This window comes from Callospermophilus lateralis, chromosome 6, assembly GCF_048772815.1.
Source record: "Callospermophilus lateralis isolate mCalLat2 chromosome 6, mCalLat2.hap1, whole genome shotgun sequence".
Taxonomy (NCBI): Eukaryota; Metazoa; Chordata; class Mammalia; order Rodentia; family Sciuridae; genus Callospermophilus; species Callospermophilus lateralis.
In genome coordinates, this window is record NC_135310.1 from 121,601,175 (window position 1) to 121,615,665 (window position 14,491).

A 14,491-nucleotide genomic window follows, 5' to 3' on the forward strand; every position below is an offset into this window, starting at 1 on the left:
AAATAGTTGACTTGCCTGTGTCTTATGCTCTATTTTAATATATTTTTACAACTTATTTTCTTAATGAATGATCGCCTTCTTCCTTTTTCATCTCTCAAACCATAAGTTCTGGTTTCAGTGGAGAAAAGTCAGCATTACCACAATGTCCCTTTCAGTCAACTGTGGCCAGAGTTTTCAGAAAATAACAGAGTAATCCAAGTAACTTCCTTCTCTATGTCTTTTTCTATGGTTTTACTCACTCATGACATAGCATTCTTTATGTCTCCCCATTACCTTAGCTATACTGTCCCCCTATTTGTTGCTCTCACATGCAAAGTTGGTCCCTGCTTTAGGAGTTGCACTTACTGTTGTTGCTGACTGGAGTGGTTTGCTGTAGATTTTGAATAGTTGGCTTTTTCTCAAGTCTCAGTGCAAATAGTATATATGAGACTAGCCATACCTACTCATTCCCTCAATTTTGTTTTCCTTTAGGGGGCATTCACTACCATCTAACTTGGAATATTACCTGGCTCATATTATGTAATTAAACAAATAACATATGTATACATTAATCTCACTAAGATGTTAACCCTGATTTTAGATGACACCAATCACTATAATATATTAGCATAAAATAAAATAAAGAAGAAGGAAATGAGCATTAGAGATATATGGGACATTATTGAATGGTCTAATATAACTAAAATTGTTCTAGAAAGAAGTGATAGAAGATGCAGGAAAGGAAACATAATAACAGAGAACTTTCTAAAACCAATTAAAGACAAAACACAGGTTCAAAAAACTCAACTTCAATCATAACATAGGCAAATTAAAAAATGCCTTTAAATAGTATGAACAACTTGCTGGAAACCAAAGATAAAGGGAAAAGCTTTCATTTGATGAAAGGAAAAATTGCATTATTTTCAAAAAAGAATAAGAGTTAAGATTGATTTTCATCAGAAAGAATGGAATCCAGAAAACAATGGAAGACATCATTAAAATCCATCAACAATATTCTTGGCCCCCAAAGAAACCTAGAATCCCAAAATCTTCTAAAACATTCTTTAGCAGTAATGCTCAGAATCTTTCTGTTCTGGCCAAGTTGGAACATAGTCCACTAAAGTCTCTCTTTCCCAATGATCATAATGAAAAATATTGAACAGAATGTGTAAAGTGCCACCTGTGGACCTTGAAAAGTAAACAGTATCAGGAGGGAAGTGGAACCTGAAGAAATGGCAGTCAGGGAGGGAGTTCCTGGTTCTTTTCTCTTTTCTCTCTTGGCTTTGACGGGGGTAACTGTGGTCATGGAGCAGAGAGAAGAAACTTCAAAGGCACTGCCTGTTTCTAGCCAGAAGATTGGAAAGGGGTTCTTTGAAAGTTATAGAGAGTATGTGGGAAATACACCTTGTTTGTTTTTGCTTTATTTTTCTTTTTCTATTCTAACTCTGTCCTGGGCAGTGGTGGAGGCATTAAAAACCTGAAGAGCAAAACCCATTTGACGGCCATAAAAACTGTGACTTATGAAGCTTGGGGGTATTTCCACATTATTTTTCCATTTGCCTCAAAAGAAGCTCTAGTTGGGTGGAATCATATAACAGTACTGGAAACTACTTTGAGAGAAGCTCATCTTTCTGCACTGAGAAACTGGTAAAGGTACCTATCGGAACTGGAGTGTGTGGGGAAATGGCACAGAGTAGACAGTCATTCTATAAAATCATCATTATAACTTTTGGGGATCTCAGGCTGCACCTGAGTGGCAAGTCTTCCACCAACTCCCCAAATGCATTAGGAGCTGGCCTATGAAATAAACCACCATCCAAGTGCCAGAGAAGACACTGAGTTGTATATGCTCAGGGCAGGCACAGAGCAGCATTGCAAAGGATTGAGAAACTGTACTGTCATCAGTACTACCATCCACAGAGATGAGACAGAGCTTGCCTTTTAGTCCTGAAGAGGTTAGTTGCCTGTTAAAGCAAAAATTTCAACATTTTTCCAGAGGATTTAGTAGAACACAGAGCCCATATGCATATTCAAAATGTGCAGAATATAATCTAAACTTATTTGGCACACAAATAATCCTGGGGAAATATGACCACTTCTAGAGGTTTTTTCCAGGGAAACACATCATATAGCATATTATTTTTAAAAAATGGAATTGGTTGTTGTGGCACATGTCTGTAATTCTAGTGTCTTGGGAAGCTGAGAAAGGAGAATTACAAGTTCAAAGCCAGCCTCAGCAACATATCAAGGCCCTAAGCAACTTAGTGAGACCCTGTCTCTAAATAACAAATAAAAAAACTGTCTGGGGATGTCGCTTAGTGGTTAAGTGTCCCTGGTTTCAAACCCCAACATCCCCCATAAGAGTAATTTGTAATAAAACAATGACCTAAGCAAAATAAGAATTCACTGGCAGATTCAATAGCACAATGGAAATGACAGGTAAAAGTGCAAATGATTTTGAAGATGGGTGAATATCCAGTTTACAATTTGAAAAACAAAATAAGTATTAAAGAAGTGAACAGAGATTCAGGAACCTGTAAGACAATATAAAAAGGTCTAACTTTCATGTCACTGGAACCCCAAAGAAAAGATTAAAGAGATTAGTTGCATAAAATGTACTTGAAAAAGAAATAAGTCCATATTCAAGTACAGAAATTTACAAACTAAAAAGGCTCAGTGAACCCCAGTAAAGATAAAATAAACCAACACCAGAACCATTCTAATCCAATTTCTGAAAATTAAAGATAAAATGTCTTAAAAGAGCCACAGGAATATGATAAACAAGATATAATAAAACAATGACACAAGGTGAGCCAACTGGGGTGATGAAACCTGTGGTTCCCCATCAGGGAAGCCAGCTGGGCAGGTTGGAATGCAGGCCCAGAGTGAGGGAAAGCCTGAACATGTGGTATAGCAGGGAGAAGATGAATACCAACAGCAGTTTTGGGGCTATCAGGGATTGGAATATCCTTTAATTACTTTCCTTATTAGGTCTTTTATAATAACTATAATCATCCATAAGCATGAAGACTCAGTGATACAATAGGTTTAATGAGGGTTGTCATTGGATCTTGGTAGTAGAAGGGATGGAATATGGTCCCTCCACCATGACATTGTGGTCCATGTGATGTCAGCTGCAGTTGCTGTGGGAGGTTATGAGGAAATCCTGACTCCCTCCCTCAAGAACATCTTGTCCTGCTCTCAGAGCCATGTTCAGGGCCCATCTGGCCTATGTTAATGTGTAGCCTAGGAACTTAGGGGTGTCAGTGCCCCTGGAGGAAGTCCTCAATCAATAGGGGTAGAAGACAATAGGTGAGACTTTTGTCCTTCAGGTGACAGTTAGGGAAGGTGTTCTGCCTACTGTGCAGCAATATCATCTTCATTGCCCAGAGTAGCAATTTTAACAACACATCCCTGTGTGTGTGTGTGTGTGTGTGTGTGTGTGTGTGTGTTTTCTCCCTCCTTTACCCTTTCCCTATACTTTTCCATCATTCTTTTTCCCAATTAAACCACCTGTACCTAAGTCTTGTCTTAGACAGGGGACACCAGTTTCAGATGATTTAGTTATCTGTGTGATCCTCATTAAGGGCCAGGCTAAATTCCAAAGAGAAATATGCTATACTTTATGTTTTACCAAGAAAGTGGAACTATACTTAATGTCCCCCCTCAAACTACACTAATTTTTTTCTAATATAATTTCTTATCTCAAGATCAGTAACAGGTTTCCAGTATCATTTATTCCTTTGTAAAGTTAGAAAGACAAGAAATCACTAGTTTTTGAATATGATGGAGTTGTTGAAACTGTTGTCCTACATTGCTTATCTGAGAGCCATATGTACCTTTTATATGATCAACGGAACCCTTAAACAGAGTCTAGAAGCAAAGGAATAACTTATCAACCCCTTTGGTATTTTCTTATTAATACATGCAAGATACCTCTTTTCACAATTTTACAACACAAGAGAAAACTATTTAGATCCAAATAATTTATTTGTTCTTTTTGTCAATACAAACCTTGAAAGAAAATGATTCTGATGAAGCTACCAAAAATTAGAATTTAACATTCATGCTTTTAAAAATGAATATCTGCAAGAATGAAATTGGAACCAAACGATCTTCTGGGTCACAGGATACCAAACCCTGATTTATTATTTTTAAAATTTGCCTTCCCACTTTTTAGTAACTTGCTATACCACTTCCCTCTTTCCTTGTTTCTTTATAAGATTTTTGCTTTTCCATGAAGAACTCACCTCTTCCCTCTTGTCTTGATTTGTGTCACATGAAACCTGCCACTTCCAGTTTCAGGTCTAAGTTTGGCATTTGTAACTTAGCCTCAAACATCACTGGGGAGATTCATATAGGATGGTGACTGTGGAACTGGGAACCACCCTACTGCTAATCCCCTGCCTTCAGAAAAGGAGAAAACAGACTCTCATCAGGAGGTTGCTAACCCAGAACACTATGTAAAGCATCCTCTACAGAATAGATGGGCATTCTGGTTTTTAAAAAATGATAAAAGTAAAACTTGGCAATCAAACCTTCTACCTATCTCTAAGTTTGAGACAGTTGAAGACTTTGGGGTTCTATATAGCCATAGCTAGTTGTCTAGTAATTTAATGCCTGGCTGTGACTATTCAAATTTTAAGGATGGTTTTGAGCCTGTGTGGGAAGATGAGAAATACAAATGGGGTGGAAGATGGCACATGATACTGAACAAAAAGCAAAAATGAAGTGACCTTGACCGCTTTTGTCTAGAGACACTGCTGTGCCTTATTGGAGAATATTTTGATGACCACAGTGATGATGTATGTGGAGCTGTTGTTCATGTTAGAGCTAAAGGTGATGAGACAGCAACATGAACTTACTGAATGTGAAAACAGAGAGGCTGCTACACATATAGGGAGAGTGTTTAAGAGAGACAGAGATTGGTTATCAGTCTTATAAAGACACAGCTACTAAGGTAGGCTCTACCTCTAAAAATAGGTTTGTGATTAAGAAGAGGCCTTCTGAGTGTTCTCAAAGAAGACTGCCTCAAGCAATTGAGATTTGGGGTTTGAGTCAAAGCCTCTTCAAAAGCAGAGTGGACTGCATTTAAATTTGATTTCATTTAAATGTTGCTGAGATATAAGGAAGTCTCATTTGCCTTTGTCTTGTACTTCGATGTCCATTTTTAAAAATTTAAAAAATTGAGGGTCCACTATCCCAATCAAAGAATTACAATCAACACAGTCCCCCAGATTCCATAAATGTGTTCCTGGCCCATTTTGTATTAGCTTAGTAGAATTGCCATTACAAACAAGTTTTACTCATCGACAATATTCAAAAGAACTTGCATTTCTATACCTTAATAAGAAAAAAATTGAGTTTATATTTCATTGTGTGCAGAACATATTTGCTGGTTTGAAAGAGTATGATGCACACAGTTTTCTCACAATTATTTTGTTTCTTTTGACAGCATTATACTTACTGTACTCTTGAAGAAGGCTGCTAGATCTTTATTTGTTTCTCTATTCAATAACACTAATGATTCTGATTCCAGTTTTCCATTTGTTTTACTTTTGTTTTTTGCATCATGTAACATGGGTGAAGCATCCAGGAATATGGTATAAATATTAACTTTGTGCATTCTTTAATTTTTTGTTTTTTGTAACTACAAAGCTAGCTATAAATTTATATATTTCATTCAAATCAGTGACTTATCTTTGTGTGATTTCCTGAACATAATTATGGATTATAGAAAAGAACATCATAGTTACATTTCTAACTGGAATTACTATGACTGATTTCATTTTTTATGTTGTATTTTAACACTTTGCACTACTTAGGTAGTTTTGCTTTGGTTTAAAATGGCTCAAGTACAAAAGTAATCCCACCCATTTAAAGACAGTGTATAAAACTGTAAATAAAATGTGTACAGTGAATTGTATTTTAGACAAAAAAATCACTGGTATATTCTTTTTGAGGATTTTTCACCTCTTCTAAGAAGGAGAACCATCATTCAGAAGTTATATGCTGTGACCAGCACAGCCGAACTGGTCGTTCTGGTGAGGGGCCATGGGGAATTAGAAAATACAGAGATTCACACATGCGTATTTTGGAGATAAAGCTGAGATCTGGTGGAGCATTGCTCTCTGACAGAGAAGCAGATCTAGAGAGTTACACCAGCAATCTTTATTTATTTATGTCTCATTATCAGGATAAAGACTATGCAAGCATTATTCTTTATATTCAGGAAAGTTACAGAATTAGAAACATCTATGCAGCTTTTCCACAATTGCAATCCACACTTGCAATGTGCAATGTTAGGAGCAGTTGTGTAGTGCTCAAGAGGGTACATTATTTAGGCTCGCAGGCTCAGAAGTAGCAGAACTGGTGAAACATTGTGGTTGTTTAGCATAAGAATTCTTCTATTCTCAGGAGATATGTGCCTGAGATCAAGGTTGAAGCTGATAAAACTCTTGCACAGAGCTTCCTTAAGCAAGGTTTTACCATAGCATCGAGGCCTCCTGTACCCTTGCACAGAAACTTTCCCAGGCACCTGGTGTGCCACAGACATAAGGCCATCAGAGACCCTCAAATCTCAGTCACTGCTGTCTCATCATCTGTCACTGCTCTCCACAGATATATACTACTTTTTTTAGTATGCTGCCCATATGCATACACCTTGAGCACCTAGACTAGGTCCTTTAGTGAAAATGGTATGAGTTAGCATCACCATCTCCTCAACAACCTCTTTTGAGGTTACGGAAGGGCATACATTTAAAATATTGGGTGATTAACATGTTCAGGAAATATACAATATTTTATATAATAAAAGTGCCTAGGTTATAATGTCAATAATCAAAATTTATGAGCTTGAGCATGGAGTGGATTTAAATGTTTTTATACTATTATAAATGTCCACAGGATGAGGCTTTAGCTGCTTCTGCTATAGGTGCCTTTATTCAGTATATTGCCTCTCTGTTTGTTTTCATTAATGTTACCCACAAATGGAGAAATGTATGGGGCACTTTCTGGGACACAAACAGCATTTTGTTATTTTCTTATTCTCACTTCTATCTTCTTTCTGGCCAATCCAGAGAGCTTCCATCTCATCTGGGGTGAAATATGGGGGCAGACATATTGAATCTTTCTGCCATCTTCACAAATCCAACATTTGTGAAGAACATTTTGACTTTATGTTGTTGAAAATCCAATTTTTGACTTTAAAAATATTTTATTTCAAGTTTTTATTTCTTCCATAGCTTTTAGAATGCTATTTGAAAACTCAACCTTAAGCATTGCTCTTTCTTTTTTCACAAAAATACTACATTTAGGGAATAAAGTATTCACCATACTCAATGATCCCGAAAAGGGTAAAGAAAGAGTGAGAGCAAAAAGGAAATGCAGAATGTAAAAAAAAATCTTTTATTATGATACAATATCATTTTGATACTTCAGCTGTGGTGTTATTAATATGGCCTGATAAAGAAGTTAAGGATGTAGGAAATCTGAAAAAATTTCAACATGAGCTCTTCCATTCTTGTGCACAACTTAAATCAGTTCTAGGAAAAAGACAGAGGAAAAGTATACTCTAAGCAAAGACACCACAGAAAGAGATTCATTTATTTAATTTTCACACAGATTTTGGATGAGGGTGACCCAAAAGCCAAGTAGGTAAATGGGTGGGACAGGTCTCTCTGTGAAATGTAGGCAATCATGTAAGACTAAGTTGGAAGATTTTATAAGAGCAAGTAATCTCTGTGGGAAAAACATTTCATGAATTCCACTCAAGTAGGGCATGGAGGAGGGCATGGAAGAAGCAACATGATAAACTAGAGCAGTAAGTGGGTCTAAGTCACATAGCAAGGCTTGCACAGAGAGCTAGAGTCAGCCATCCATTCCTCTTCTTTATTGTAAATTGTGATTATCTGAAACAGCAGACAGCATGAGGTTGATGGGGCCTGTGCCCCTGTCCCAAGGTCAAGCCATTCTTCAATTAGCCCAGAAGTTTTCCAAATGCATTCAGGCATACAGGATGCCAACCCTGCACTCCCAGCCTCCCTGTCTCCAGTTCCAGATATGACACATCTGAGTCCTTACCTGTTGTTTTCTAGGTTATCACACATGAGGTCCTATGGTGGCTGGAGGTTCCACGGGAGTGCAGGACATGGATGATGAGGATGGTGCCTATCACAACACCCATGAGGCCAAGAGCCAACCCCAGGGCACAGGCCACAGTCTCTGTCAGCTCTGACATAGGGGTCGGAAGCTCAGGTTCTGAGAAAAAAGAAACATAGTACAGGAGAGGGTGTGTCTGTGGGGAAAATGGTGCATGTGTTTGGAAATGCACAGGATACCTAGACTTTGGGAAAGAGTGAAGTCAATTATTGGACAACTTTGCAATTGTGGGAAATAAAGTTGTGGCAATGAGTGTTAAAGGGTTAAGGCAAGACCATGTAGCTTGGGGACAGAATTGGAAGGTAGACAGGTGATGATGGGATTTCAACATGCCCCAGTGCTTGAGGAGCGGCTCTTCTAGGCCCCAGTGTTCCACCTTGCAGTCATAGAAATCCTCAGTGGAGGGGACAAAAGTGAGGTAACTGAACTTGAGGAAAGAATGGTCACTCTTGGGATAGAAGGTGGTCTCCACAATACCTTCTGGAACTAAGTGTCCATTGCTAAACCAAGTGATATTGATCACAGGAGGAAAGATGTTATCCACTAGACAGAGGAGGGTGTTGGGAATGCCCAGGTTCTCAGGAGATTTGGGGAACACAGCCACTTCAGGGATTTCTAAAGTGGAAACAGCACATTTATTGACATTTATGATAACTGTGCCTTGAGATTTTTAATCATTTTGGAGGAGCCTAGTATTCCCCAGATACTAATGAGTTATTTTCTTGTCCTTTTAGAATAATTTTTATACCAATTACTGCTTCTATTTTTCACTTTGAAATACAGAACATATTCTTTTCTTTGGGAATCCACAGGGTGTGTGTGTGTGTGTGTGTGTGTGTGTGTGTGTGTGTGTGTGAGAGAGAGAGAGAGAGAGAGAGAGAGAGAGAGAGAGAGAGAGAGAGAGAGAGAAACCAGCTTAGAGCTTCTTAGCCCAAGAAGTTGGGAATATCCTTGTGTAGGAATTCAAGGAACATCTCACAGAAAATAGCAGAGGGATATTTAAAGATTAAAAGATATGATGTGGACTAAGTATTTGCCAATAAATGCACTAGAAAGGGGAAGAAATTTACAATGTAATGGAAAGAACATCTACCCCTGGGGAAGGAAGAGATCAGATATCAGACCTGGACTGTGAGGTAGGCACAGCGAAGAGAAGCAGAATGTGGACATTTACCATTGGTGGCCGGTGTTAAGTTGGAATCTTTAATCAAAGTGTCCAAATTTTTTTTGATCACAACAAGGTTTCTCAGTTCCTTCTGAATTTCAAATGTCATGAAATTGCTAAACTCAGGTTGCCTCCACACAGTCTCCTTTTTTTCCAGGTCTACATAGAACAGCTCATCTCCATCAAATTCATATGTAAACTGGCCATAGTCACCACATGTCTGGTAGATATTTGTGCCATAAGTGCCAACATGGTCAGCTGGGGAATAACCATTCCAGAGTATGAAGATAAGAGTGGTCAGGTGAGATATAGGGAGAGGAAAAGAACTTCATAAACAAGAAGGCATAGGAAATACTGCGAATATTGCAGTGTATTACTCTATTTGGTTGCTATAACAAAATATCATAAATGACCTGTATTATTCTGCTTCTGGACTCCCAAATTCATGTCTTTCCAAATTGCATTTATTCCATTTTTATACCAGTTACTGTTTCTATTTTTCACTTTGAAATACAGAACACATTCCTCTTTTGGGGAATATCATAAACAACCTGTATTATTCTGCTTCTGGACTCCCAAATTCATGTCTTTGCCAATTGCATTTATTCTCAACAGTCTCAGAGGTTTTGACTTGTTTTGGCACCAACATAAAAGTCTAAAGTCCAAACTCCCATCTAAATCAGATATCACTGATTCAAGATATTCTGAGGAAAATTATTCTCCAGTTATGAAATCAAACATGCTGTGTGCTTCCAAAGTACAATGGTGGGGCAGGCATCAGATAGACATGCCTGTTACAAAATGGTTAAGTAGGAAAAAAGAAAGGTCCACACAATCATGGACAGAATGTGAAGGAAAACTTGCAGATAGAAAATAATTTTCTTTGCCTTTATGTTTTGACCTCAAGGGTCTTGCCCTGGATAGTATTTGGGCCTATAAGGCTCCAGAAGATACTGACCCCATGGTTTTAGAAAGCTCCACCTTCATGCCAGTTCTTTTTGGTGGCCCTACCTAGGTATTGGCTGTGTGTCTGGGTCTTACTGCCCTGGATCTGCTGGGCATTGCCCTAATAGGGGCTTTCTGCAGTGACTTCAGTGTTTCCAGGGCACTTGCCCTCTAGGCCTTTGGTGGATCATAGCAACTCCAGTGACCTCTGAAATGCATTTGAGGTCATTCTTCCATTGCCTTGGATAACAGTTCCTGGCTTCTCTTTAGATGGCTGACTAACCTTGCCATTGTCTTCAGACTAGCGCCTGGCTTTGGTTGAGATGACTAATCCATACTAATCTCCTTATCAAATGGTCCCTTGGCCATAGCCTCCCTTGGCCACAGGTCGTCTCATTTTTAACAATATGTATAGGCTGAGGATTATCCAAATTTTGAAGTTCTGCTTATTTTTTATTATCAACTTCATTTTAAGTATTTATCATATTGTACAAATAGCCAAGAATATCCAAGTTGCACCTCCAACACTATGCTCTGAAATTTCCTTACCCAAATATACAATTTAATTTCTCACAAGATCTACCTTCTAGGAAACACTAGGGTACAAATGCAATTCAACCACATTCTTTGCCATAATAAGGATCACCTTTACCACAGTTTCTAATAACATGCTCTTCATTTCCACCTTAGGCCTCATCAGAATGACCTTTACTTTTGAAAACCTACCAATATTTTTTTCCAGGATTACTTTGATTCTTAGGTATTACTTAGATATTCACTAAGGAGATTGAGGCTCTTTCTTTATAGTCTTTTCCTTTTGGGCCTCTTCAAGAATCATCCTTCACATTCTGTCCATGATTGTGTGAACCTTTATAGTACACAGCAGAAAATCTTTACATCCTGTATCAATTTTGCAGTTCCAAAGCTGTTTCCATACTACTTACACCAGTACCCCATTACTGGTACCTATTTTCTATCTTAGTCCATTTGGGGTTGGTTTAAGATCTTTCTATAAACTGGTTGAATTATAAACAGCAGAAATTTCTTTCTCTCAGTTCTGGGGCTTAGAAAAACTAAGATCAGGACACCAGCAGATGTGACTTTTGCAGAGCCTATTCTCTAGAAGGCCATCTTTTCACTATAACTTCATATAGCAGAAGGGGCAAGTGAGGCTGGGTGCAATAGCATACACCTGTAATCCCAGTGACTCAGGAAGCTGAGGCAAGAGGATCACAAGTTCAAAATCAGCCTCAGCAACTTAGCAAGGCCTAAGTAACCTAGTGAGACCCTATCTCAATGCAAAAATAAAATAAAACAAATAAACAAAGAATTGGGGATATACTCAGTGGTAAAACACCCCTAAGTTTAATCTCTAGTACAAAAGAAAGAAAAAATAAAAAGCCAGTGAGAATTCGTAGAAATATCTTAAAAGGGCACTTGTCTCAGTCTTATAACCTATTAAAGTCCCAATCTCCTAAACCATCACCTCAGAAGGTGAAATTTGAATGTACGAATTTGGGAAAAGGGACTAATAGCACGGGGTTTTCTATTTTGCATAGTCTGATGTCAAAGTCCCCATTTCTGTCTTTTCCCTCTTCAAGTTATTGAGAGATAAGTTTTAAAAATTTACTAAGCTTAAAATTTTAATTAACTAAAAATTAAATTTGTTTTCATGCAATTTGTCTTTTCCATGATATTGTATACTTCATGAGAAATAGGGATGTTATGTCTTATTCACTTCTGTACCTTGAGTACTTAGTAGACTTCATGGCACATAGTAGGAATTCAGTAACATTTGTTAGATAAATACATAAATGATGATTAGGAAATATTTTAAATATTTCACTGTGTTTCATTTTTTATTCTTTTCTTTGCTTGGATTTTTTTGGGGGGAGGTTAAACTTTAATGATTGTTTCACTGTCCATGACACAGCCGTGTAAAGGTCTAGAGAGGAGGCTGATATGTACTGGGGTGAGTCACAGATTAAGAAGGTATTGTGGAAATGAAATGGAAAAGTGGAGAGAGTTAAAGAATGATGTAAATTAATCTGTTTTGCCCTCCTTCTAGCGTTTTGATGGTTAGATGTGACAGGATTTGGAGTTTGGGCTGACCAGCTGAGACTAACTTATTTCTAAGGCCCTAGGTTTTCCATCACACATTATCCCAGTTTTCTGAGACAAAAAAAACAAAAACAAAAAACAAGATGTTACACTTATAATAATGCCAAACCTTGGCACTTAGAGCTCTTTATTACTTATTATACACATTTGATTATTTATTTTGTGTGTGTTTCTCAGAATATTGTGTTAATTAATTATACACATGTGAAACCTGAAGATCAACATATGGAATTGACTTGCTCAATGCCATTCTGCTAATCATTTAAATTTTTCCCATTCTAATGATCTTCAGTCAAATTTATTCTCCTTGCCTCTAAAGCCCAAACTTGGAAAATATTAATTAGTTGGACACAAACCAAAGAAAGACATACTATTTTCTGTATAGCAAAAGCATTTATCGACTTAGTTATCCTCTAAGAAAATGGATAAAATAGAAAAATCAGCAATAACTTTGAGAAAGGGTTTAAAGTGGGTGAGGAGTAGTAGGTTCATAATCTGCTGTGAAAGGAAAGCAATATACTTGGAGAAAGATCTCTAATTTCAGGAGTTATCATAACTTAATGCTGTAATCATAAATTAATGCTGTAATAATGCTTGAGTATGTCATTTGGTTCTGACTTTAGAAAGACAATAATGCTCTCCGTGAATACTCAGTGACAGGTGGACATTGTAGAATTCAGTCTAGTCTACTAAGATTGGGTTTTAGGGGTTTTAGCTTCTTGGAAGGAAAATAAGTGTAACAATTCAGATTCAGGGGAACTGTGGTTTCTTATACTACTAGGGGCAACAAATTCAGTCAGGTTTTAGTTTTCAATTTTCTCTCACAGTGCTAAATCCTCAACCATGTACTCACCCACTATGTCCTCACCTCCACAGGGGCTCACGATGGCCAGCAGGGTGAGGGCCCCCAGGATCAGAGCTTTCTTCATGGCCACCTTCCTCCAATGGAAACCTCAGAAGTCACTTTTCTGAATGGGGGAAGGGATGAGAACTGTGCAAAGAAAGTGACCTAAAGAGAACTCCTGGAAGAAAGCATTTGGGAGGACCCCAGAGCTACCCTTGCTGTCTGGGGTTTCAGCCCATTAGAGAAACCCCTGGAGCTGACACTTCAGTTGCCAGTTGAAGTATATTTACAGAGACCTGGAAGGAGCCTGTGAACTTCCCCTGTGTTGAATGCTGTAGGAGCACAGATTCACAATGGAGCAGAGGGAACTTTCATTCTGTAGATGGAGGAGAGGAACAGGGACCTCCATGGACCCTGGCAGAATGTGCAGATCCAGGGAGGAGCCTGGAGGTGGATGTTGCTGGGAAGCCTCATGGATGGTCACTGCATGGTGTCCATGAGTCTGTATTAATTATTACTGCTCCAAGAAATCTTTATTGTGTCATGCCCCACTCTACCCCACTCCACATCCCTTCTCCTAGTGTTTTTGGTGACTGGGACATTAGAGGAACCAAATGACCAAAATTTTGTTTTCTATGTGTTTTTTTCTATATTTTGGGTTTGCTTTATTCTCAAAAAGATCTCAACTAGTAGGACTCAAGTAACATTTTATTTTGTCCTATTTCTGTACTTCTGATTAAGCAAGTTCTTCATTCATAGTCTCAAAAGCCCCGGAATTTTAAACATCTGTATTTTCAAATACTTAAAAATTTGTAGTATCAAGTAGAACCACCCATACTACATGTCCTTTTCTACATCTTCCTGATATTTTTCTGCTTTATGTGCTCCTTATGGTCTGTCTGTGTATGGTGTTACATATTTTAAATTGAAGTTTGTGGATATGTTCATCAATGATAATTGCCTCGATTAATTATGCCTCCCAGAAACTATGAGCCCCTGTGGAGTTTCACATCGATCTAAAGTTAGCATTAAAACTTCTGGCATAGGGGCCTGGGGTTTTGACTCAGTGGTAGAGTGCTTGCCTAGCATGTACAAGGCACTGGGTTTGATTCTCAGCACCTCATAAAATGTAAAATAAAGATGTTGTATCCACCTAAAACTTCAGAATAAATATTTTAAAAAAACTTTTGGCATAGATTTTTGAAGACACTGGCAGTCTTTTCTTCACTATTTCCACATATGCCTCTGTAACTAGAAGATGTTTCTGGATCCACTCA

General features: G+C 38.0%; 1 protein-coding gene and 1 pseudogene across 1 annotated transcript; one reads left to right on the forward strand and one right to left on the reverse strand.

Moving 5' to 3' along the window:
- The first annotated feature begins 4,595 nt into the window (after positions 1–4,595).
- Positions 4,596–5,074, forward strand: LOC143402001 (eukaryotic translation initiation factor 4E pseudogene; annotated as a pseudogene).
- Positions 5,075–8,071: 2,997 nt separating this feature from the next.
- Positions 8,072–13,299, reverse strand: LOC143402002 (HLA class II histocompatibility antigen, DQ alpha 2 chain-like). Its single transcript, XM_076859529.1, has 4 exons — positions 13,224–13,299; positions 9,314–9,562; positions 8,473–8,754; positions 8,072–8,238 (listed from the first exon to the last, which is right to left on the reverse strand). The coding sequence occupies exons 1-4, from the start codon at positions 13,297–13,299 to the stop codon at positions 8,072–8,074; spliced, it is 774 nt and encodes a 257-aa protein (XP_076715644.1).
- Between the last annotated feature and the right edge of the window lie 1,192 nt (positions 13,300–14,491).

What these genes read in the sequence shown, in the direction of transcription:
- LOC143402002 (XM_076859529.1), bottom strand. Translation starts at nt 13,299, where the DNA reads ATGAAGAAAGCTCTGATCCTGGGGGCCCTCACCCTGCTGGCCATCGTG. An exon ending in TGGAGGTGAGGACATAGTGG is followed by an intron (nt 9,563 to 13,223) that starts GTGAGTACATGG and finishes GTTATTCCCCAG; the next exon opens with CTGACCATGTTGGCACTTAT. An exon ending in CTTAACACCGGCCACCAATG is followed by an intron (nt 8,755 to 9,313) that starts GTAAATGTCCAC and finishes TTTCCACTTTAG; the next exon opens with AAATCCCTGAAGTGGCTGTG.